The sequence below is a fragment of the Eptesicus fuscus genome, chromosome 17 (genome assembly GCF_027574615.1).
Source record: "Eptesicus fuscus isolate TK198812 chromosome 17, DD_ASM_mEF_20220401, whole genome shotgun sequence".
In the NCBI taxonomy this organism is placed as follows: Eukaryota; Metazoa; Chordata; class Mammalia; order Chiroptera; family Vespertilionidae; genus Eptesicus; species Eptesicus fuscus.
The window spans coordinates 45,541,327-45,563,907 of NC_072489.1; the positions used below are offsets into that span (position 1 = coordinate 45,541,327).

General features: G+C 41.6%; 1 protein-coding gene across 1 annotated transcript in view; it reads right to left on the bottom strand.

The window, feature by feature from the left end:
- CFAP43 (cilia and flagella associated protein 43) overlaps window positions 1-22,581 on the bottom strand; it is a 94,895-nt gene that overhangs the window by 22,635 nt on the left and 49,679 nt on the right. Inside the window, exons 16-23 of the mRNA XM_054729222.1 lie at window positions 19,939-20,069; window positions 15,927-16,068; window positions 13,455-13,556; window positions 12,588-12,665; window positions 7,927-8,052; window positions 4,146-4,250; window positions 3,018-3,134; window positions 1,442-1,672 (exon numbers count right to left, since the gene is read on the bottom strand). Of these exons, the coding sequence (XP_054585197.1) occupies window positions 1,442-1,672; window positions 3,018-3,134; window positions 4,146-4,250; window positions 7,927-8,052; window positions 12,588-12,665; window positions 13,455-13,556; window positions 15,927-16,068; window positions 19,939-20,069 (1,032 nt within the window). The remainder of the gene's footprint in view (window positions 1-1,441; window positions 1,673-3,017; window positions 3,135-4,145; window positions 4,251-7,926; window positions 8,053-12,587; window positions 12,666-13,454; window positions 13,557-15,926; window positions 16,069-19,938; window positions 20,070-22,581) is intronic.

A 22,581-nucleotide genomic window follows, 5' to 3' on the forward strand; every position in this document is an offset into this window, starting at 1 on the left:
AAGTTTCAGCAAATTAATCTTTCTAAAACACTGTTTATAGTAAGTCATTTCTTGGTTCATTAACCCACAGTGGTATCCCATATATAGGATTCAGGCAACAACTTATACCACAACCTTCTTCCCAAAATGTAAGTTATAACTCAATATGCTGAAGTGGGGGGTGAATAGTTGGAAGCTCTTTTGTATATATTCTTTAAAAATTATCATAATACATGCAAAAAGCAGTGTGTATGTGCTTAAATTGGGAAATATATTTTCTTTGGAACTGTGTTTGGGGGAGATGTAGTGAGGAAGAGATGGCCTATAGAGGTTGTTTGGAATCTACTAGACAAGCACAACCACACACAATATTGATCCCATGTACAGTCAGGTTATTCTCAGGTAAGAAGGGGATGCAAGCTGGCTAGGTGGATCAGCCAATTACTAAGGTGGCAGGTGGGTTCCAATGAATTATTCCCATCTCTGCTAGGGACAATGGATCAATTCAAAGTAGCCTTTATTTTACCATTAGAGTTTATTCTCTATATCTATCCTATTGAAGATGAAACCATTAAAGCAGGGTGGGAAAATGATCTTAGCAGCTGGCACCGGAATTTATCTTGGGCTAAAAGAACCTTTTTGTAGGAAAATGGTTTAATAAAGCAGCAGAAAAGTGAGACCTTAAATGCATAGTTCAACAGAAACTGGGCAGCAAAAGAGATAACTAAACAGTTCTTATTATAAATGCACAGGAACTTCAGGGGTTGAAGGAAAAGAGAAATAGGAAGAGAGAGCAGAGTAACATGGCAGGAGGCTAGAACTCAAAGTGTAGACATGGCTGAAGGACTTCCAGGATCAGGAATGGCCAACATTAAATTTCAGACTATTTGCATTGGTGTAATCTCCGTCACTGAATTCTCAAAAACCTTCCCGTAGGCATGTACAAATGTATCATGAGACTGACTTTTGTTTGGTGGAAAGTAAGAAGTAGGAGCTTAGAGCCTGAGGGATGCTGCACCTTATTCCTGAGCCCCAGAAGTTATGCAAATCTTAGGGAGGAAATGATATTTCCAAGGTTAAGGGGATAGACAAGCAATCACACCTTGATCATACAAGGAGGTCCTAATTGACATCGAGGTTTCCTTGAAGATGGCATTCAAAGATTTCTTTTATTTTTGAACTTATTGAAGATCTAAGTAGAAGAATGGTTTGTTTGTGGTGTCAGCCAGTGTAGGTGTTTTTTAGAAAATCTGTTATCACAGAACCCAATCCAAATGGATGAAAGACACGCTTGTACACAGCTTTGCTTAAAGAACGTGGATATTTAAAGAACATCTAAATATTTCTCTGTGTATATAAAGACATCACTTGATTGGCATGAGATTTCCATTTTTGAGCCTTTATAAGACCCCTAGTGAGAATTTTTAGAGATTTTCAGGGATAAAGAAAAAAATTCACCCACTTTTAATAATATAATTTGGTTGATTTTCTCCTCTCTGGAATGAAGTTCCAATTGGCTTGACAACAAAGAGGCATGTATCCCAAAATCAGTACACAGACTGCCAAGCAGGTAATTGGGCAACCTGGTATCTTTTATTGCCATGTCTTCGTCGTCCTCTTCATCCTCCTCTTCATGATGAGGCTTTTTAACCATGGTAATAGCAGACTGAACCTCTATAATTTCCTTCCGTAGCTAAATATAGAAAAAGGTGACATGGAAGTTAATAAGAATTCTCTAAAGGGCAATTTTGTGACAACTTAATTGCTTCAACAATCACTTTAAGATGTTAAATTGTCCTGGCTGATGTAGCTCAGTGATTAAGCGTTGACCTATGAACCAAGTAATCACAATTCAATTTTTAGTCAGAGCATATGTCCAGGTTGTGGGCTGGATCTCTAGAAGGGGGTGTGCAGGAGTCTGCTGATCAGTGGTTCTCTCTCATTTTTTATGTTTCTATCTCTCTCTCCCTCTCCCTACCTCTCTGAAATCAATAAAAATATGTGTTGTTGTGTTTTTTTTTTAAAGAAGTTAAATTGTCCTGTCAACAACTGAATTCAAAGTGATGGATAGACTTAAAACTGCTGCAGAAGAGGTGAAAGCTTTGGAAACTGATAAACTGTGGGTAAATCAAAAGAGTCGAAATTGTCCTTGCTAGGATGTAATACTTATATTTTGCTGTCAGAATGATAGCTGTTTGTAAATATTCTGAGTCTTTGTTAGAACTTAAGCATTAAAAAATACACCTTTTCTTCATGTTTTACAAAGGAACTTGTTCACATAAAACTAGTGGGTGTAGGTTAAGAAGAATTAAATATACCTTCATTTTATGTTTCAGAAAAATAATGGATGCAAGGTTTTTGCCAAAACAAAATTGCACTAGTGGGGCAAGTGTTTTTGTAGTGGTTTGATAGATTGCTGCTTTGTAAAAAGCTGGAATTGCTTTAGGAAAAAGCATAATTCCATCAAAACAGACACTACTTCATCTTTGATCAATTATCCTAAAATGCAATCCCTAGAGAGATGAGAAGATAAAAAGAGTAGGGCATTTCATTCCCAAATCTCATTTTTTAAAGTATATCCTCACATTTGCTTTTTTATTTTTAAAATATACTTTGATTGATTTCAGAGAGGAAAAGAAAGGGAGAGAGAAACATCAATGATGAGAGAGAATCATTGATGGGCTGTCTCCTGCACGCCCCACACTGGGGATCCAGCCTGTAACCCGGGCATGTGCCCTGACCGGAAATAGAGCTGTGACCTCCTGGTTCATAGGTTGATGCTCAACCACTGAGCCACACCGGCTGGGCTATATCCTCACATTTAAAGGCTAGCCAGTGTTGTGTAGGATGCAGGCTTCTTGATTCTGTGGATTTGATTCCTATATTCATTAGGATACATTCTACAAATTAACAAGGAATGAAAATATAAATACTGACAATACCTATTTATTTTAAATTGTATCCTAACTCAAATCTGTGTAAAGGTTTTGAAATAAAACCTATCACTTATATAAACACACATATATTTAAAATTGTACTTTCAAACACTCTGTTTCAATCTTCTTCAGCTGCAAAACCCTCTTCACTTCTTTCAGCTCTTCTTCCGTGCGTTCTTTCATTGGGAAGTTCTCAACCACGTAGGGGATATGAAAGCACTTGTTGGAAAAACACACAAAAGAAATCCATTTTTAGTGTAAGTGTGTGTATCTGGGATGGAGTAGGGGATGTTTCCCCTGACGAAAATTAATTCATAGGTTATCATGCATGAGTGAAATTGAAAATGGAAGCTTTCTTGAAAATAAAGCAATATATTCCATTAGTACTGGCGTAAACTTTGTTTAAAAATACTGTGTTTTGTGAAGGATTTACTTCTGGAGCAGTAGTTCTCAACTAGGAGTGATGTTGCTTGCCCTTTCCCCTCCTCTCCAGCCCCTCAGGGACAACTAGCAATATCTTGAGGCATTTTTGATTTTTACTAATGGGAGTATTGGGGGTCTAGCAGATAGAGGCCAGGGATGTAAAACATCCTACATTCAATCCACAATAAAGAATTATCTAGTCCAAAACTCTGTTTTTGAGGAATATGCAATCACATAAACGTAGTCTGACCATATACTTTATTAACCAAATGGGGTTCGGGGCATAATTAAAAGTGAAGAGGGTGCTGTTAATAGTTACTCTAGGATCACAGGTATAAACTGGGACTTTGGGTCACCCTATACAAAGAGGGAAATGGGAACCTCAATGAAAAAGCATGAAAACCAGTCCTTTAGAAAATGTGAAGGCAGGCACAGGTAGAAAGGTGAAAAATAGTGTTTTTAATTTTCAATCTGTGTGGATGGTGAGTGACATTTTGAAACAGACAGATATGAAGACTTGGATGCAGGTAGTGTCATAGAGGAAAGAGATGCTAAGACAAACCTTAAGAGGTGCTAGCTTGGAAGTACACAGGGACTGAGCAGAGAGGGAAGAATGAGACAAGAAAAAGTGACACATCTAGGTAAAATTCAGCACAGAAAGGGGCAAGGTATGCTTTGAATGCTTTTTTATGTATAGATTTTCTTAATGTTCTTTTTTTAAAAAAATTTCTGCCATGAGACTTTCAATGAAACTTCTCGCTGGCTAAGTTAAGGTGGGTACCTTATATCTGCAGTTATATCTGTTACCTTCAGAGCTCGACCTTTCACAGCCATTGAATTCCAGCATTCTTCTTTAATAATTTCAGCCAAATAGCTCTTGGCTAGGTTATGCATCTCCACATCTTTTCTTATCTTGAAGAACATAGATGAAGAGAAAGATAAAAATGAAAATGTGGCCTCTTAAAAAATATGTATCATTTGTAAATTCACTAAATGTCAGGGCTGCATATTTAGTAGTGGTGGAGTTTGGTCTTCTTTCCCCAACACAGTGCTGCTGTGCCCCCAGATGCACTGGGTAGTCAGCGTATGTTTGGAGACAGAATCAATGCTAGAGTGAGGACGGGAACAGGCACCTAACCCACACTCCCTGCACAGCAGTCTAGCAGAATGGTCTGGGAGAACCCTGTACCAGAACAGAAAGGGACATTCCAGGCCCGAGTGAAGGCAGGGCCAAGGAGGAAGAGCCTGAAGCCTGGTGGGCAGACTGGCACTTCCTTACTCAGATCCTAGTCATGGGATCTTAGCCAAGTGATGCTAGCCCTGAAGTCTCAGTTTCTGCAAGTGGGGAAAACAAAAACCTATATTTTTGGATTGTTGCAAAACCAAATAACATTCAGAAAGCCCCTAAATTGGTGCTTATTTGTTATAATAAAAATGGGATCATTTTCAACAGCTTCCTATTGCATTTTTAATTTAAAAAGCGAAATTCTTTACCATGATATACAAGGACTCGATATCTCTCCCACATTCAATGAGGCTCTCTCCTGCCCACTGTGCTACAGCCTGTCTGTCTTTCTCTTCCTGGAATACTCTAAGCCACTTTTGCCTCAGGGCCTTTGTTCTTGCTGCTACCATTGCCCGATATTCTCTCCCCAGAACTTTGCATAGCCAGCTCCCTCTCTTTTTTTAATTCCCAACTGAAATGTCACTCCTTTAAAGTGATCTTCTTTGACTACAGAAGTGGATCTCCCACATCTATCACAGCATCCAGTTTGTTTTAATCACACAATATAGAGAGGTTTGTTTATTTATGGTCTGTCTTCTCCACTAGATTAGCCCCATGTAGGTGGGACCTGTTTTATTTACTGTACTAGAGGCCCAGTGGGGTCCGTTGGCCTGGCCTGCAGGGATTGGGCCAAAACCGGCTCTCTAACATCCCCCGAGGGGTCCTGGATAGCGAGAGGGCGGTTCTCGGGTGACGCACCCTGGAGTGGGGCTCCCTCCTCTCTGGTTCTGGGTGTGTCACCTGAGAACCACAGTTGCCAAATCACTGCAGGTTGGCAGCTCCTGCGTTGAGCATCTGCCCCTTGGTGGTCAGTGTGCATCATAGCTACTCGCCAGTCGGCCAGTTGTTTAGGCTTTTATATAGACTAGAGGCCCAGTGCACAAAATTCTTGCACTCAGGGGCAGGGTGGAGATTCCTTAGCCCGGCCTGCACCCTCTCGCAATCCAGGACCCCTTGCTCCTTACTGCCCTCCTGCTCACTGCTCCTTACCACTCGGCTAGCTGCTCTTTAGTGCTGCCGTGGAGGCGGGAAAGGCTCCTGCCACTGCCGCTGCACTCGCCAGCTGTGAGCCTGGCTCTGGCTGAGTGGCGCTCCCTCTGTGGAAGCTCACTGACCACCAGGGGGCAGCTTCTGCATTGAGCATCTGCTCCCTGGTGGTCAGTGCGCGTCATAGCGACCGGTCGTTCTGCCATTTGGTCTATTTGCATATTAGGCTTTTATTATATAGGATTTCCAGCACTTACAATAGTGTTTGGCACAAAATAGGTATTCAATAAGCATTGTGGAATGAATTGATGGATAGATAAACGATAATTCAGGTACATTTTATCTCCTCGAGTCAGTCTGTTGAGGTCCTTTTGATCTTGATTCTGTTATCCAAATAAATTTTCACTTATTCTCAGCATCATGTCCCCCAATTTGACAAATCTGCCTCATTTCTACATATTCACCCCAATCCTATATAATAAAGAGGTAATATGCAAATTGATCCTCATGCCCTCGCACAAGATGGGCGCCCCCATGGGGTCAAAGATGGCTGCCACAAGATGGCTGGCAAGGGAGGGTAGTTGTGGGCAATCAGGCCAGCGGGGAGGGCAGTTGGGGGTGACCAGGCTGGCAGGGGAGGGCAGTTGGGGGTAACCAAGCTGGCAGGGGAAGGCAGTTAGAGGTGTCTGGGCCTGCAGGGGAGGGCAGTTAGGGGTGACCGGGCCGGCAGGGGAGGGTAGTTAGGGGCCACTGGGTCAGCAGGGGAGGGCAGTTGGGGGTGATCAGGCTGGCAGGGGAGGGCAGTTGGGGGTAACCAAGCTGGCAGGGGAAGGCAGTTAGAGGTGTCTGGGCCTGCAGGGGAGGGCAGTTAGGGGTGACAGGGCCGGCAGGGGAGGGCAGTTAGGGGCAACCGGGTCAGCAGGGGAGGGCAGTTAGGGGCGACCGGGCCGGCAGGGGAAGGCAGTTGGGGGCAATTAGGCCAGCAGGGGAGCAGTTAGGAGTTGATCAGGCTGGCAGGGGAGTGGTTAGGAGGTGATTAGGCAGGCAGGTAGGCGAGCGGTTGGGAGCCAGCAGTCTCAGATTGTGAAAGGGATGTCCAACTGCCAGTTTAGGCCTGTACCCTGTGGGATTGGGCCTAAACTGGCAGTTGGACATCCCCCGAGGGGTCCCAGATTGGAGAGGGTGCAGGCTGGGCTGAAGGACATCCCCGCCCCCCAGTGCACGAATTTCGTGCACCGGGCCTCTAGTCATTAATAAACATGTTTAAAACCTTTTGCACTCGGATGTCGAGTGTGACTCGACACGGTTAGCATTAGAATAAAGGAATCGAGAAAAAAGCAAGCGAGTGCAAAGGGTTAACAGGACCGAGTCCTGATACATATCATTGGAAACCTCTCTCTTAGAGACATCAGTCTCTGTTTATGTAATTGTTTAACCAACTATGTAATTCACTTGCATGTCCTTGAATCCAGCTATATTTCATTCTCTTGTTAAGAGGGGGAAATGTGTTTATACATGTACACTTAAAAAATCAAATATACCATGAATGTTGAGAAAGAGGTAACTTAAGAACATCCTGTATAAAACACAATTAGGGATTTTACCTAAAATAAAATCAATATGAGTAAACAATGTGATGTGACTGCCACAAAAAGATGCAAAGGCTGAATTAATAGAAGTACAGAATTTTGTAATGTAGAGGTTTCAGTTTATGCTTTTCTCTAAACTGGACAGATAATAATTGGAATTCTTTTGTGGGTGCCAGCCTCAAAAATAATGATATCAGAGAAAAACTGTGTGATGATGATGAAGCTATTCAAACTACATTATATGATGGTCATATCAACTGGGATAATTAGCTGAGACAATAGAAGATACCATGGTAATTACCAATCTTCTCTAACCATTTTCAGAGTGGCCATAGAGTTGATGGTACACAAAGAATAGAAGAATCAGTGAGTATAGGGAGAAAGATTTCAACTCTAATTAAGGGGTTACTCCACAGTGTCCAAAGTTAACATGAAGCGGCTGAGGGGATGTCTAAAAATGTTCAAACTCATGGTGGAAGATGTTTGGTATGGATGTCATGGAAGAGAGACAGACATCAGATGTCTGGCTGGCCTGGATGGTCTTCTTTCCCCTAACCCCCAAATTAAAAAATTATCTGACTCGTTTCACCCATACACAGTAGGTGTGCTTTATTCACATTGTGTGCTGGAAAAGTTTTTGTTTTATTTGCATAATTCTAGAAAAGTTTTCCTTCCTATTTTCTCTCTGCTTCCTTCACTGTAGTGCTTGAATCAGATTTTTCCATACCTCTGCCACTTCTCTCTCACTTTCTTTCTGAAGCCGGTCCAGTTCGTCCAGATCTAGGCCAAATTCCCGTTGCTCTAATTTTGCAACATTATTTTCTGCTTCATTTTCTTCCATCATGTTCAGAACCTGAATTTTAAAATAGGAAAGGATGGTGACAAGTGAAGAATTAAATTTTAAAGACACAGTTTTCCAATCCTTAGATAAAAAATTAATGTTCTGTTTATTTAAGTGTAACTACTGGATAAAGAAGTAGGTTATGTGCTTATTGTGATAATTTAAGTTTTAAAGTTTAATCCTTAAAAGCTCATTCATCTTTTTTTTTTCACAATGCAAAAATGCAAAGTTTATTTTCTTAAATAAAATACTATATTTTTATCTATACAAATAATTATTACAACCATTAAAATGTTACATTTACCAATAAAAATTTCAAAACTTTAAACAAGAACATGGTTCAGAATATTCACACCCTAATACAATGCATTTGTAAAAAGATGTCAAAATAAACACGATCTATTCTTATTTAGGTCATTCATCTATTAATAACCAACAAAATGTACAAAATCACTACTTCATTAAATTATATTAAGGAATTATTGATATTTAGGTGTGCCAATGCTATTATAGCTATGTGTTTTAAGAGTTTTTATCTTTTGGAGGTTCACATTTAAATAATTAAAGATGAAATGATATGATATCTGGGGTTTACTTCAAAATAATCAGGGAAGGGGCTCGTGGGTAGAGGTATATATGAAATAATATTGGCAATGGGATTTATTATATTATTATTTTCTTGCCTTTTAAAAATATGTTTTTATTAATATTAGAAAGAGAGGAAGGGAGAGGGAGAGAGAAACATTGGTGAGAGATAAAAAAAGTATAAGAAAATTAGACCAATATTACTTATGAATAGAAATAACAAAGATCCTAAATAAAATATTAGCAAATGGAATCTGGTATAACTACTTAAAATGACCAATGTCTAGCTGAGGAATACAAGGCATTTGATCAATTTCATAATAAAATTCACAATAAAAACTCTTAGGCAATAAGGGACAGAAGCTACAGCAAGCATCACACTTAAAAGCTAGTAGCATTCCTGTTAAGGTTAGGAAGAAGACATGCATGTTTCTGGTCATGACCACTATTATATTAGAAGACCTTGCCATATGACAAGAAAAAGAAATGAAGTATAAAGATTGATAAGGAAGAGACATGTGATTTTCAGAAGATCTGATAATATACCTACACAATCCAAGAAAATCAACTGATAAAATAGTAGAACTAAAAAGAGAATTTAGCCCTGACTGGTTTGGCTCAGTAGATAGAGCACTGGCCTGCAAACTGATCAGTCCCAGGTTCAATTCTGATCAAGAGCACATGCCTAGGTTGCGGGAGGTTGCGGGCTCAATCCCCATTGGGGGCATGTGGGAGGCAGCCAATCAATGATTCTCTCTCACCATTGATGTTTCTATTTCTCCCTCTCTCACTTCCTCTCTGAAATCAATAAAAAAATATTTTTAAAAAGAGAGAATTCAGCAAGGTTATCAGATGTAAAATTGTAGCACTCATATACAGCAGTAGTAACCAATTAGAAAATGTAATATAAAAATATTCCATTCACAAAAGCAAAACACACTATAAGATACTTAAAATATAACCTTAATAAGAAAATTATAGTCACTTTTAGACTATAAAACTTCACTAAAGAATATTTTTAAAAATTAAATAGATATATGCTTATATATATTACATTTATATAATGCATATTACATATAAGATTTATATTATAAATGTATATATTATATATATAATTTTACATAACAAATAAATTCCTCTCCAAATCATACTGTGAGCAATATATTCTTGATCAAAATCAAATCATAGTTTTTCATGGAACTTGACAAACTGACTTTAAAATTCAAATGAAAAAGTGTGCATAGAAGGGAACTCCAAGGACATGTCCCTCTACATACAGAGCAAATAAGTTGCAAAAAAACAAAAGTGTGCATAAAGAAGTCAACATTTTTTTTTGTAAAAGAAGAGCAAAGGGAGAATTACTTTCAAGATATAAAAATATTTTATAAAGTTATAACAATCAGAATAGTTTGGAATTAGCTCAGGAAAAGATCAATATTCAATTTCGGAATGGAGAGTCCAGAAACAATCTCATATACCTGGGACTCCAGGGATTAATAGAGGAGGAGTTGCAAATCAGTGGAGAAAGGAGGGTCTATTCAGTAAAAAGCACTGATGAAATGGGCTATTTATTTGAAAAAATATGAAGTTAGCTCCACACCTTATACCATTCATGAAAATAAATTACAGGTGAAATGAAGGGTATTAGAAGAAAATATGTGAGACTTTGGAAGCTCTCTTAAAATCAGACACCAAAAACAAAAGCTATAAATAAAATGATCAATACACTTGGGTCATAATTTTTAAATCGTGCATTTAAAAAGGCACATTATAAAAGTTGAAAGAAGACAAAATACTTGTAGTATATTAGGCTGAACCATATAAAACAGCAATTTCATGTGGTTCAATCAAATAATAAGGGCAATCTCTAGATTTTCCCCATGCACACCTCATGCTCTTTTCCTCCTCTTGGGGTGAGATCAAGCAAGACAACCTTAGAAGCCCTGTGAGGAAGCTAGCAGGGTCTCCACCAGCCTAGTCTTTGAATGAATGCCTGGAACAGAGCAGCTGCTGACTTGAACACCTACCCAGAACTGGTTTTTGAGAAAGAAACTCTGATCTCCTGCTGATACCACTCAGTGGCTAAACCTAAACAGAAGCTGGAGACAAAGGCCAGCCTCTGGGGGCTCAGAACAGGGTGGAAAAAGGTGGAGAGCAAATCTGTACCAGCAAACCAAGAACATCCACCAAACATCTCACTGTGCGTAACTGTGAATTTTCCAAACAGCAGGGATAAAGACAGGATCCTATAAGTCTCCAGAGAGAAAAATCTGGTTACCTACAAAGAACTGGGAGTCAGAAAAGTATTGAATTCTCTAAAGCAAAAACTGAAAGCTAGAAAACAATACAACAAGTCAAAATTCTGAGGGGGAAATTATTGTACACTTACGCAAATATGAGTGTGAGAGTGGGATAAAGACATTTTAAGAAAAACCAAGTCTCAAAAAATGTAGCTCCCATGTGCCCTTTATCAAGAGCCAACTCTAAGGGGGCAGGTGCCGTTCACATTGCTATTACATTTGAATGGTATGCCAGAAGCACAGCCACATGATAAATCATGTCCACAAGCATGGGACAACACAGCAGTCCTGCATAGGAAGCTATTGGAAGATGCACAGCAAGAAAACAAAGAGAAATGCATGGGACCCCCAAAAACAGGGGCTACAAATCAGGAGGCAGGTGAGAGGGTTTCCAGGATGATGGACAAGAGAAGTCCCTAGGACAGCAACTGTGTGCCTGGTCTAGAGAGCAAGGTGCTTAGACTGGATCTAGAAGATGGAAAGCTCTGCAAGGGAGGCCTCACACACATGCACACAAAGCTCTGACAGCTTGATTTCCTCGGGTACTTTTATTGAGAAGAGGTTCTTTTTCTTAATGTAGCATTTTAAGATAGTTTGAATAGGCATGGCGATCCAAAACAAAGGCAATTATTAATTCCAGGAAAAATAAAGTTGTAAAAATGGAAATGTAATTATGATATACCATGTGGCTCAACTCTGAAGAATCTATATATATAAAAGCCCACCTACCAGCACGGTGGAACAACCAGAATGACTGGAACGACTGGTGGCTATGACACGCACTGCAGCAGCCAACCAGACTGATCCAGGCTCTGATTGCCCTCAACATCCCAATTGGGGGAGGGCTGGCCAACCAACCACCTTCGGCCCCTCCCCCTGGCCGGCTCCACCCCTGATTATCCTCCAACACCACGGTTGGGGGTGGGGCTGGCCAGCCAACTGCCTAAAGCCCCTCGCCCCTGCTGGCCTGGCCTATGGGCCCCATCGGGGCGGGCTGGCCAGACCCCACCCATGCATGAATTCATGCACCAGGCCTCTAGTATTTACATAACTATAATAGTGTGCACAGTAAGTATGGATTTATATATATGCTGTAGTGATGGGGGTGGAGGGTATAAAAGAACCTAAATATTCATCTACCATACCAGTAAGCCCATAGTTATTGTCAAAATAGAAATCTTAAGAGATAGCAGTATCAAGAAAACTATTTAGAAAGATGGAGGTAAATATCCAAACAGAAAAGTTGAAGAACTGAAAACAGCTTTCAGAGTGTAGGAGTCATAGTGAAAATAAGTAGGGCAGGTGCATTTAACTCATTAATTATTTAAGTAATGAGTTAAATAATTAAAATAATTCATCTTATTTTTAATTATTTAACTCATTACTTACTTTGTAAAATTGTAAACACACAACTTTGATTAAAATAATTATTAAAAAATAAGATAAAATATTTGGAGAAGACAGAGAAGAAAACCACTGTTTATATGTAGTACGGTATGGTAAAATTTCTACCCTGTTGAAGTACTCCAGAAAACTGAGCTTACATACAAGCAAAAAAGAAAATGGGTATAGCTCTTCATGCTGTAGTGAACAAAATAAACTTCAAAAAGTGATTTTAGAATGAGGGTCAAATGTATTAGTATATGAAACCACAACACTTACAGTTTTAGCAAGTGCTTTGATTTCTCTTTTTATCTCTTTCCTTTTGTTGGAAAACAGTTTAACCTCCTTTTCGATGGCCTGAAATGGGACAAGTTTATCACTTAAATAGGCAAGCAAAATTATAGAGAGGCATATGATATATATATATCATATATCATATGATATATATATATATATATATATATATATATATATATACACACATATATATATTCACACACACAAATACAGATATGTACACAGGTACATAGACAGATATGTAATAAATAGCACTTCTCTAGAAACAAAATTTTTAAAGACTAATAATATAAAAGTGTACCCGAAGTAACACTACTGCAATACCTTGCTTAAGTCAACTGCTATTATGTTGACTGAGGCAACGTGGTAGTTTCCAGTCAATTATAAGGCCAAAGGAAAGAAAGTAATTAAGGAGTAAAAAATTAGAGAATAGTTGGCAAAGGAAAATCAGTGAGACTAGATAAGCGGGCTAAACCCAGACACAAGCTACTACTACCTTTGTCACCATCCCGCACATCTGAAGCCAGGATGTCCCTTTTCCTGTTCTTGGCCCACCCTTCTCTTTCATCACCTGTGCAGCTCCTCTAAACTTCCCTCCATCATAAGGTATCACACTTCATTCTTTGCTTTGGGTTACCTGGGCAGCTTTGTTGGCTTTCATATTAGCGTAAGTATAGTTCTTAAAGCTCATATATCATCTAAAATATCGGGCTGTTTGGGGGGGTGTTTGTTTGCTTTCAGGAAGGTTATAGTATCTCGTTCTACTTGCCAGCAGGTTATCATAGGAAATAAATCTATTTGGCATACCTACAAAGCATTCTTTCAAACTCTCCCATATTTTATAGATACCTCTTGGCTTTTTCGTTCTAACCAGGAAATTTCCTTCTTAGCAACTTGTTGGATTAATTCATCTTGTGATGAGTGAATGCTTAACTTGACATCCTCATATACCTTAGAAAAAGACAGACATTTCTTAAATTTAAAATTTATCAAGTTCTCTTCCTCCCACCCTACTTCATATAATTATTTTGAATCCCTTTGCACTTGTTGCATTAAAAAAATGCCACAACTTTGGCCTTCCCAACATGCAATATTTTATTAATTTAATTCCACCAGTCTGTCCTCACATCAGCTACACTTTGCACCAAGAAAGAAGGATCACATGTTCACCAAAACACTCTCTGCTTCTTCATGTTACCATAGGCCAAATGCTCCTGCCCATTCAAGGCCTGCTTCACAATTTGGATTTAGGATCTTAATCTTTTCCTCCTTCTTGAGGCCTTTATATTTTTTTTAAAAATCCCATTGCCCTTCTGCATCATCCATTTCTCTCTTCTACAGAATCTTTCCCAAATGCGCACTGGTATCTCCTGTCCTAGGAAAGCCACTCTCCATTGACCATCACATCCCCCTTCAGCTACCACCCCCCTTCTAGTCTCTTTTTTTGCAGCAAAATGTCTTGAAAGTGTTTGGGATGTCCACTCTCCTGACCCTTCTGTAACCTCACTGTCTGCCCCTTCTCATTCTCCTTTGCCTCCCTAAATTCTTTTCCTGGATATCTAGAAGATGCTCTGACCTGGTTCCTTCTGTTTCTTACCATTCACTTTTCCATGACTTTGCATGTTTTTTGTTTTGTTTTGTTTTTCTTTTGCTTTAAATTCCATCCACATGCCCTTGACTCTCAAATCAACATCTTCAGTGCTGGCCTATTCTCAGAACTCATGGTTCATCTATCCAATGGCTTACTTGGTATCTCAAGGTTGGCATTAGTAACTGATTTCAGATTCCTTTCTTTCTCCCAGAGAAGCTCCCTGCCCCACAGTCGTCCCCATGTTCACAAATAATATCATCACATGCATAGTTTTTCAAGTAAAAACTACTTCCTCTCGACAACAATCCTCCACGTCCATCCTTGTTACTTGGATCTCTGGCATAGCCTCCTAACTAATCTACTAATTCCATTCTTGTCCCCTACAGAAAACATTCTCCACACAGTGGAAGTAATTATTTCAAAAAATGTAAATAAGATCTTGCAAATCCTCTCCTCAGAACACTTTAATAGGTTCTTATTAAATGTCAAATGAAATCTAAACTCTATCTGGTTTACAAAGCCCTTTGTTACCAGGCCTTTTCCCAGCTTGAGGACCTCATTTCCTACATTTCTCTCACTTGTTCCCTTTAGCTGCACAGGCCTATTTTAGGTCCTCAGACATGTCCAACTCTTTTTCCCCTCTGCCCTGAGGACTTCTGCCCCATCCATGTTGCATGTGGGCACCCTCTTTTTAATTCAGGTCTCAGCTTAAATTCTTCATGGAGAGGCTATTCCAGCCCAACACTATCACACCAAGCCATTTTTATTCACCAAATAGATCTTGTTACTATCTACTTTTCTTATTTATGTGCTTATTTACCCTCTCTGCTCACTCCCAACCCTTAATTAGAAGGTAAGCTTCATGAAAGCAGAAACTTTTTCTATGTTGCTCATGCCTATACTCCCCACAGCCCTAGCACATTGAGCATATTGTGCTCAATAAATATTTGTTAAATGATTGAATGAATGAATGTAGTTCTCTGGCCAGATACTTCCTAAATACTGTATGTGACATAAAAGTATAGAAGCGAGACCACTTTGACTAAGCACCAGAATTGGTAGTAAGAATTTTTTTTTCTAGGCAAGCCTGATCTTATACTATGGTTTGAATAAGTTCTGAGGTATAATATTTGCCATTGTTTTGAGAAAGGCTGAATATTTTCTCTCAGTCACATTTAGCTCATGCACTTTTTGAGAATCATGGTATACCTGGATAAAAAGGAAAATTACTAAATATCTGCTTAAAGAAAACTGTAACTGCAAACTGATAGCTGATTTAAAAAGAAAGTAAGTGTGGATGAAAAGGGATTCTATGGAAAGTAACCTCACAGAGTGCTCTGATCATAAATCCCTAACTGGACAGATCATGATGGGCAGTTTCCAAAGTCCCCAGTCATATAACTTCTTTAGTAAAAGATTTATCTTTGCCTTAAGCAAGCCTGGTCCATGGTTTTTGTTATGTCCCAACAGAGGACATAGTCTTGTCTTGTTAACTATCCTATAATCCAATCCCTGCCTTGCTTTTTTTGTTTTCATATAATCTTTGTAGCTCCCTCCCTAATTTGTGATGCATAAAAGAAACTGTGAAACTGTCGATTTGTGGAGCATTTGAGATATTGCTTCCTGGCAATTGTCAATTTGGCTCCAATAAATCCTACAAAAATTCTTTACAGGTTTGGACATTTCTTATGTTGACAGAAAGAGAAAAAAAAACTATATTGTTACTCAACTGTTGGTTCAGATTCTATATCCATGGACTCCCTTTGTTTCAGACTTAAATGAATATTCTCATCATCCATGGTGCTGCTCAGAGAAGCTAAAAGAAGCTGGCAGTATTGAATAATGTCACCGGCTAAGCTTCCTCCAAACCGCCTGTATTAATAAAAAAGAAAACACACAGCCTATAAAACCACGAAAGTCACATTTAGCAGTATTATTTCCAGACACACAACCATTTCCACACAAAGAAATATGTGGACAATTCTCTGAAGTGCCCTGTAGATATTAGGACTCTACTTCTTAGAGGAGAGCCCATTCACAGGCTCTAGGACATGACAAGCCCCTGGACTTATTTGGGTGACCTCTTCACATGCTATCTGCATGGCCTTGCCCTACACGTACTCTGTACTTGCCTTGGTCATGACAAAGAAGAGCCACTACTCTGGTTGATCCCTTGGAATGTACTAGGTGCTGCACTGCTTCACATACATAATCACATTCAGTCCTCATAGTCCCCATCCCCGCTGAGGGAAATATTACTTCCACTCAGTACACAAGCATATCTCAAGACTTTGGAAACATCAGCATCACCTGGATGATTTATTAAAAGAAATTTCTGGACCTCACCCACAAAGATTCTGATGCCAAAAGTTTGGGTGGGGCCCAAGAACATCTATATGTAAAAGACTAAGCGACCATTATGACCAGAATGATCAGAACGACCAGAACAACTGGAATGACCAGTTGACCAACCACTATGATACACACTGACCACCAGGGGGCAAATGCTTAACGCAGGAACTGCTTCCTGGTGGTTGGTGCACTCCCACAGCGGGAGCGCCACTCAGCCAGAAGCCAGGCTCATGGCTGGTGAGTGCAGTTGCAGGGGCGGGAGCCTCTCCAGCCTCTGCAGCAGCGCTACCGAGCGGCAGGAATCAGGCCAAAACTGGCAGTCTGACATCCACTGAGGGGTCCCGGATTGTGAGAGGGCACAGACCAGGCTGAGGGATCCCACTGTGCATGATTCCGTGCACCGGGCCTCTAGTGCATTTATAACAAACTCACAGGTCCTGCAGGCCCCACCTTGAATAACATCGTTATAGAAGGGCTGTCACCTGTTTGAGGTTACAAGCTAATAAGTCCTGGACTAAGATTTCAAAGTCAACTTTGTTTTGAGTCAAAAGTAATTAACTATGATAGGTGGAAATGTCTTTACTTCCATAAATAGGGCTTAAAGAAAGCTATATTGTTTGCTGTTACCTGAGATGCTATTTGTTCACTGACTATAAAGGATATGTTAGGACATCTATAAAATACAAGTTAATTAAGAGTCTAAGTATAAAATGAGCATGATGCTGCAGTATTCAAATTAGTCTTTGAACTAAGTGGCTAACAAAATTGTTATGATATAACATCTCCACAATATTTAACATTTTTAAATGTCTCTGTGAAAGGCCATGTTTTATTATTGCTTTGTTCACATGAGGCACTATGAGATATTATTTCTAAGGAAATGAACTGCACACTGACTAGTGATGTCCACTGGAAGATCAAACAAAACAACATTTAAAATCCAGGCTATCACCTTCTTGCTCTCTGCCCCTGGTCATCATCTGCACACTTCAGTAGTATTTGTTTATTTAGAACTAGCTTTCCCGTTGCAGGAAAATTCCTGCAATGGGATTTCCTGCTGCACTCTACCCCGCCTCCGTTCCTCCCTTGCCGCCCGCCTAGCCTTCTCCTCCGCCCGCCCACGTTTCCCTTCGCCCCCGGCCCCGCCTCCGCCCCGCCCTTGCCGCCCGCCCACGTTTCCCTTCACCCCCGGCCCTGCTTCTGCCCTGCCCTTGTCACCGGCCCTGCCTTCTCCTCCAGCCCGCCCGCGTTTCCCTTCGGCCCCGGCCCCGCCTCCGCCCCACCCTTGTCACCGGCCCCGCCTTCTCCTCCAGCCCACCCACGTTTCCCTTCACCCCCGGCCCTGCTTCTGCCCCGCCCTTGTCACTGGCCCTGCCTTCTCCTCCAGCCCGCCTTCGTTTCCCTTCGCCTACAGCCCTGACTTCGCTCCTCCCTTCTCCTCCCCCCGCCCCCCTGGCTTGCTTGCTTCTTCGAAGCTTTACTCCCCTTTGCAGCTCTTGGCTTCTCGCGACACTGTCTTGATATGCAAATTAGCCGCCATCTTTGTTGGGGCAATTTGCATACTCGTCCTGATTGGTTTGTGGGCGTGGCTTGGCTGGTGGGCGTGGCTTAGGTGTAGCGAAGGTGCGGTCAATTTGCATATTTGTCTATTATTAGATTAGATTCTAGGACATCAGAGAAATGGTGGCATGAGAGATCCCCTTGGTCTCTCCCCCTGAAATTACAAGTTAACCAACTATAATTCAATAAAGAATTCCCTGCTCAATAGAGAGGCATGCCTGAGATACCTGTGCATCGAAACATCTAAAGGTAGGCAACCTGGAATAAACAGGGAGATGAGAGGGAGGAAAGCGCAGACAGCCTGCAGAAGTAGCGATGGCTTAGCCTGGGAAGGGGACGAAGCCAGTGGTAGCAGGTGCTTCCTTTGGTCTGGAGGAACAGAATGCTGGTGGGGGGGGGGGGAGACAGCCCAGCAGGGTGAAGAGTGTGTGAGTTAGCAGATGCTTGATAGAGCCCGGGATTCTACCATGATGCTCTCCACTGTGGGGCCAATGATGGTGTTTCAGACAAACAAATGGAACCACAGAGTCTTGCCCCTTGGACTCCCAAAACTCTCCTCCCATTGCCCTCAAGTCCAGTTGAGGAGCGTACTATTGCAGTAGAACTATTGCAGTAGAACCCCTATTTCCCTCTGTAAGTGATCCCCAGGTTGGGTACTTGGGGCAGGACCCCACAGAGGTCAGGGGTCACTATTACAGTGAGGGCAAAACAAACCCTACCTGCAAGCAGCATGCCTATACTATCCTAAGGAAGCTGTGGAAGTTCACTAGATCACAGAGCTAAAGAATCTTGTGAATCAGCGCCATCTATTGGAAAATAGTAGAAAGACCTCTTCAGAGGAGGCTGTTATGGGTCATTAAAATAGACAGATATAAATGTCTAAAGTCTAGAGTCTAGACAAAGAAGAACAGCAAATGCCATGAATAACCACGTTACAAGGATGACCAGAAAGAAAATAAAAAATCCCCAGAAAGCAAGCTGGAACACATGGAAATACATGATATAAATGACAGAGATTTCAAGAGTGCAGTTCTAGAATTTTAATTTTAGTCTAATCAAAGTCTACAAGTAAATAAATTCATATTGTTTAAGCAAAGTATAATTTGGAAAGTCAGCCTCTTTGTGTGTACACTTACATACATATCTACATAAGTATTTTTAGGGATAAACAGGAGTTTTTAAAGTATGTATTCTTCAAAATTGTCCTCAATTCTTGTACTCTTCCAACAGGTGTCCTGAAAAAGGACTGATAATCTCATATATATTAACCATGTCTTTTCTTGTCTTTTGATGCTTTGACATTTTGGGCCATGCTTACCCGGAAGGGACTACCCTCCCAGGGCTAGCCAATTCCTGGAGATAGTCAACAACTCACACAGCAGCCCACCTTTCAAATCCAAACCAACTAATCCAGAACCTCACACCCCAACCATCAGCTCCACTGGGATTCCACACAGGGCCACTGTTTCCTGGTCCTAATAATCTCAGGGCAAAGTATCAGACAACTAGGAGTCCCTATGCTCCAGATTCCACTGAAATTATCCAAACTAGTCAATCCTAAATCTGTCTGCTCCTTCCCATGGAAACCATAATAAAGGCTCTTGGCCATAGTTTTCCTGCTTCCTCTGCCTCATTACCTACCCTGGTGGTATCCCATGTGGGCCCCCAATAGCATGGCACATTCCCCCACCACCACCCTTGGATTCTGTGAGTATAACAATCTTTTCAATGGCAGTTGTCTCCAGTTATGTTGGTTTTGCTATACCTAAATAAAAACAAAGTCTGTTTTAAAACATACCGTGTGAGGTTGCTTACATTTACTGTACGTACCTCCATCTTAGGCAAACAAGGGTGCCATCATCTCTCCCATTCACCAGAATGGTTTGTCCATCCAATGAAATTCTCACTGACTGAATTCCATGCCCCTGGTGAGAATGACTCCGACACCGAACAAGTGTTTCCTTAATAGTTTTAGGAACAAAGTGCAAAAATTACTAACAATTCTATCACATGGTTTTTCTAAGGGGGTTATGTGTACTTTGCTTGTTGATAAATATTTTTCTATTTGTTAACAGCGTTTCAGTTGGTATGGAAGTAGCCTCTGGGTAACACAGAGCACTGAAAATCCCTAGTCCAAACACGTTCACCAATACTGAGTCACTCTCCCATTTGTAGTAGTATGGAAGGAGAGGGATTATCATCATCAATTTGTAATAGGAAAATCATACACAGAGAAGTAAATGACTTGCTAAAAGCTATGAAGTTAAGGAAGGGGCCTTGAGCAAGCAGAGGGGCGAATTCACATGGCTTCAAGAATCAGGCAGGTTCCATTTATATGCAAAGAGGCTGAGTGTGATAAGAGAGGGTGATGGGCACAGTGAAAAATGGATTACATGCCTGCCCAGCTGGTGTGGCTTAGTGGTTAAGCATCAACACAGGAACCAAGAGGTCGCCAGTTTGATTCCCAGTCAGGGCACATGCTCGGGTTGCAGACTCGATCCCCAGTCGGAGGTACGCAGGAGGCAGCTGATCAATGAGTCTTTCTCATAATCATGGTGTTTCTATCTCTCCCTCTCCCTGCCTCTCCAAAATCAATAAAAAAAAGTTTTGTTTTTTTTTTTGTTTTTTTTTTTTTAAAAAGAAGGATAGAAAACTGCCGAGAGGCGTTTGGGATGGCGACCGGCAGGAAGGTAGGGAGAGAGAGTGTGTGAGTGAGGAACCCATAGAGAAGAGTGTAGACGTGTGTGGTGTGTGTGTGTATGAGCTAGGGTCAGTTAGATTCTGCACGTCTTCCAAGGGGCTGCCTAACTGGGCAGTCCTAGACGGCGGAGCCCCGTGCACAAAGCGGACACATCTCCGCGGCTGTTGCGGACGCAGAGACCACGCCATCTTGAGAAACAGAGCTGCCTGAGACTCGGATCCTGGCTTCTGACACAAACCAGGACCCTGCAGCCACTGGGGACAGAGAACTGCTATCACAGCTTCAGACCAACAAACAACAAGAATCCAGACGTCCCGGCAGAATTCCGTGAGTCAAAGAGCCTACCCCCTCCCCGCAGGCGCGCAGACAGCGCCATTTTAACTGATAGATCCGCCTCTCGCCCAAGCCGCAGAGCTTTGCGCAGGGACTCGCTCCCCCTCAGGGAATTTGGCGCGCTCTCGCACAGGAGAGAATCAGCTCCCTGTTGGGGAAATCTGTCAGTGCGCACAGAGGGCACCCCTTCAGAGAATTTGGGGGAATTTGGCTTGCGGGTCACAGCTCTCCCTTCGGGGAATCTTAGTGCTTGCACAGAGGGGCTTTCCCTTTGGGGAATTTGGCGCGCAGGACAGACTCCGCCCCCCTTCCGGGACTCCGGGAGAGTGCACGGAGCCAGCTCACCTTCAGGAAATCAAGAGTGTGCGCCCTAGCCGGTTTGGCTCAGTAGAGAGAGCACACACAGGTCGCAGCTCCACTTCAGGGAATTTGGCACGCCGGACACAGCTGCCTGGGATCCCTGACTCACAGCGCATTCACACTAAGAGCCAGCGACCCCAATTGTTGGTGCATGCACACATAGGGACCCTGAGTCTCAACGAGAAACCGCACAAGGCAACAGAGACTCTGACACTCTAGTCTTGGTGCAGACACAGGGAAACTCTGACTCCTGGCACATGCTAAGGATCTCATTTTCGGCACATACCAACAGTGTGGTGCAGACAGGGCCCCTGAATCTAAGTGTGCACACGAGACCACACGGAACACTGGGGACACTGACCCTGGGCAAGTCTGGTTCCCACCAACCAAAGGCAGCCACACGTCCTAGTGTCAGAGCACTTCAGTGAAACTCGGGTGGAGCGAAGTCCCCACAGCACACGGCCCAGGTCCACGCAAACGGAAGCTTGAGCTTTCTGGTGATAGCCAGAATGGGGAAACGAAATAACTCACAGAGGAAAGAAAATGTGGAGTCGCCAAGAAAGGAAATCAGTGAAGCTGAAGCTTGCAACATGACCGAAAAGGAGTTTAGAGTAATGGTCGTGGAATTTATACATCGGATGGATGAGAAAATCAACAACTTATGCAAGAATCAGGAAGAAATGAAAAGTGATATAGCTACAATCAAAAACACCATGGAAAGTTTCAACAGTAGACTACAAGAAGCAGAGGACCGAATTAGTGAGTTAGAAGATCAGGTACAGAAACAAGCTCAATCTCAACAGCAATTGGAGAAAAAAATTAAAAAGCAAGAGGAAAGCCTAAGGGAGCTTCGGGACAACATGAAACGAAGTAACATGCGTATAATAGGGCTGCCAGAAGGACAAGAAGAGCAGCAGGGATTAGAAAATCTATTTGAAGAAATAATGACAGAAAACTTCCCGGATATGGGAAAGATAAAAGTTACGCAAGTACAGAGAGTCCCAAGCAGGATCAACCCCAAAAGACACACACCAAGACATGTCATAATTTCAATGGCAAATATAAATGATAAAGAGAGA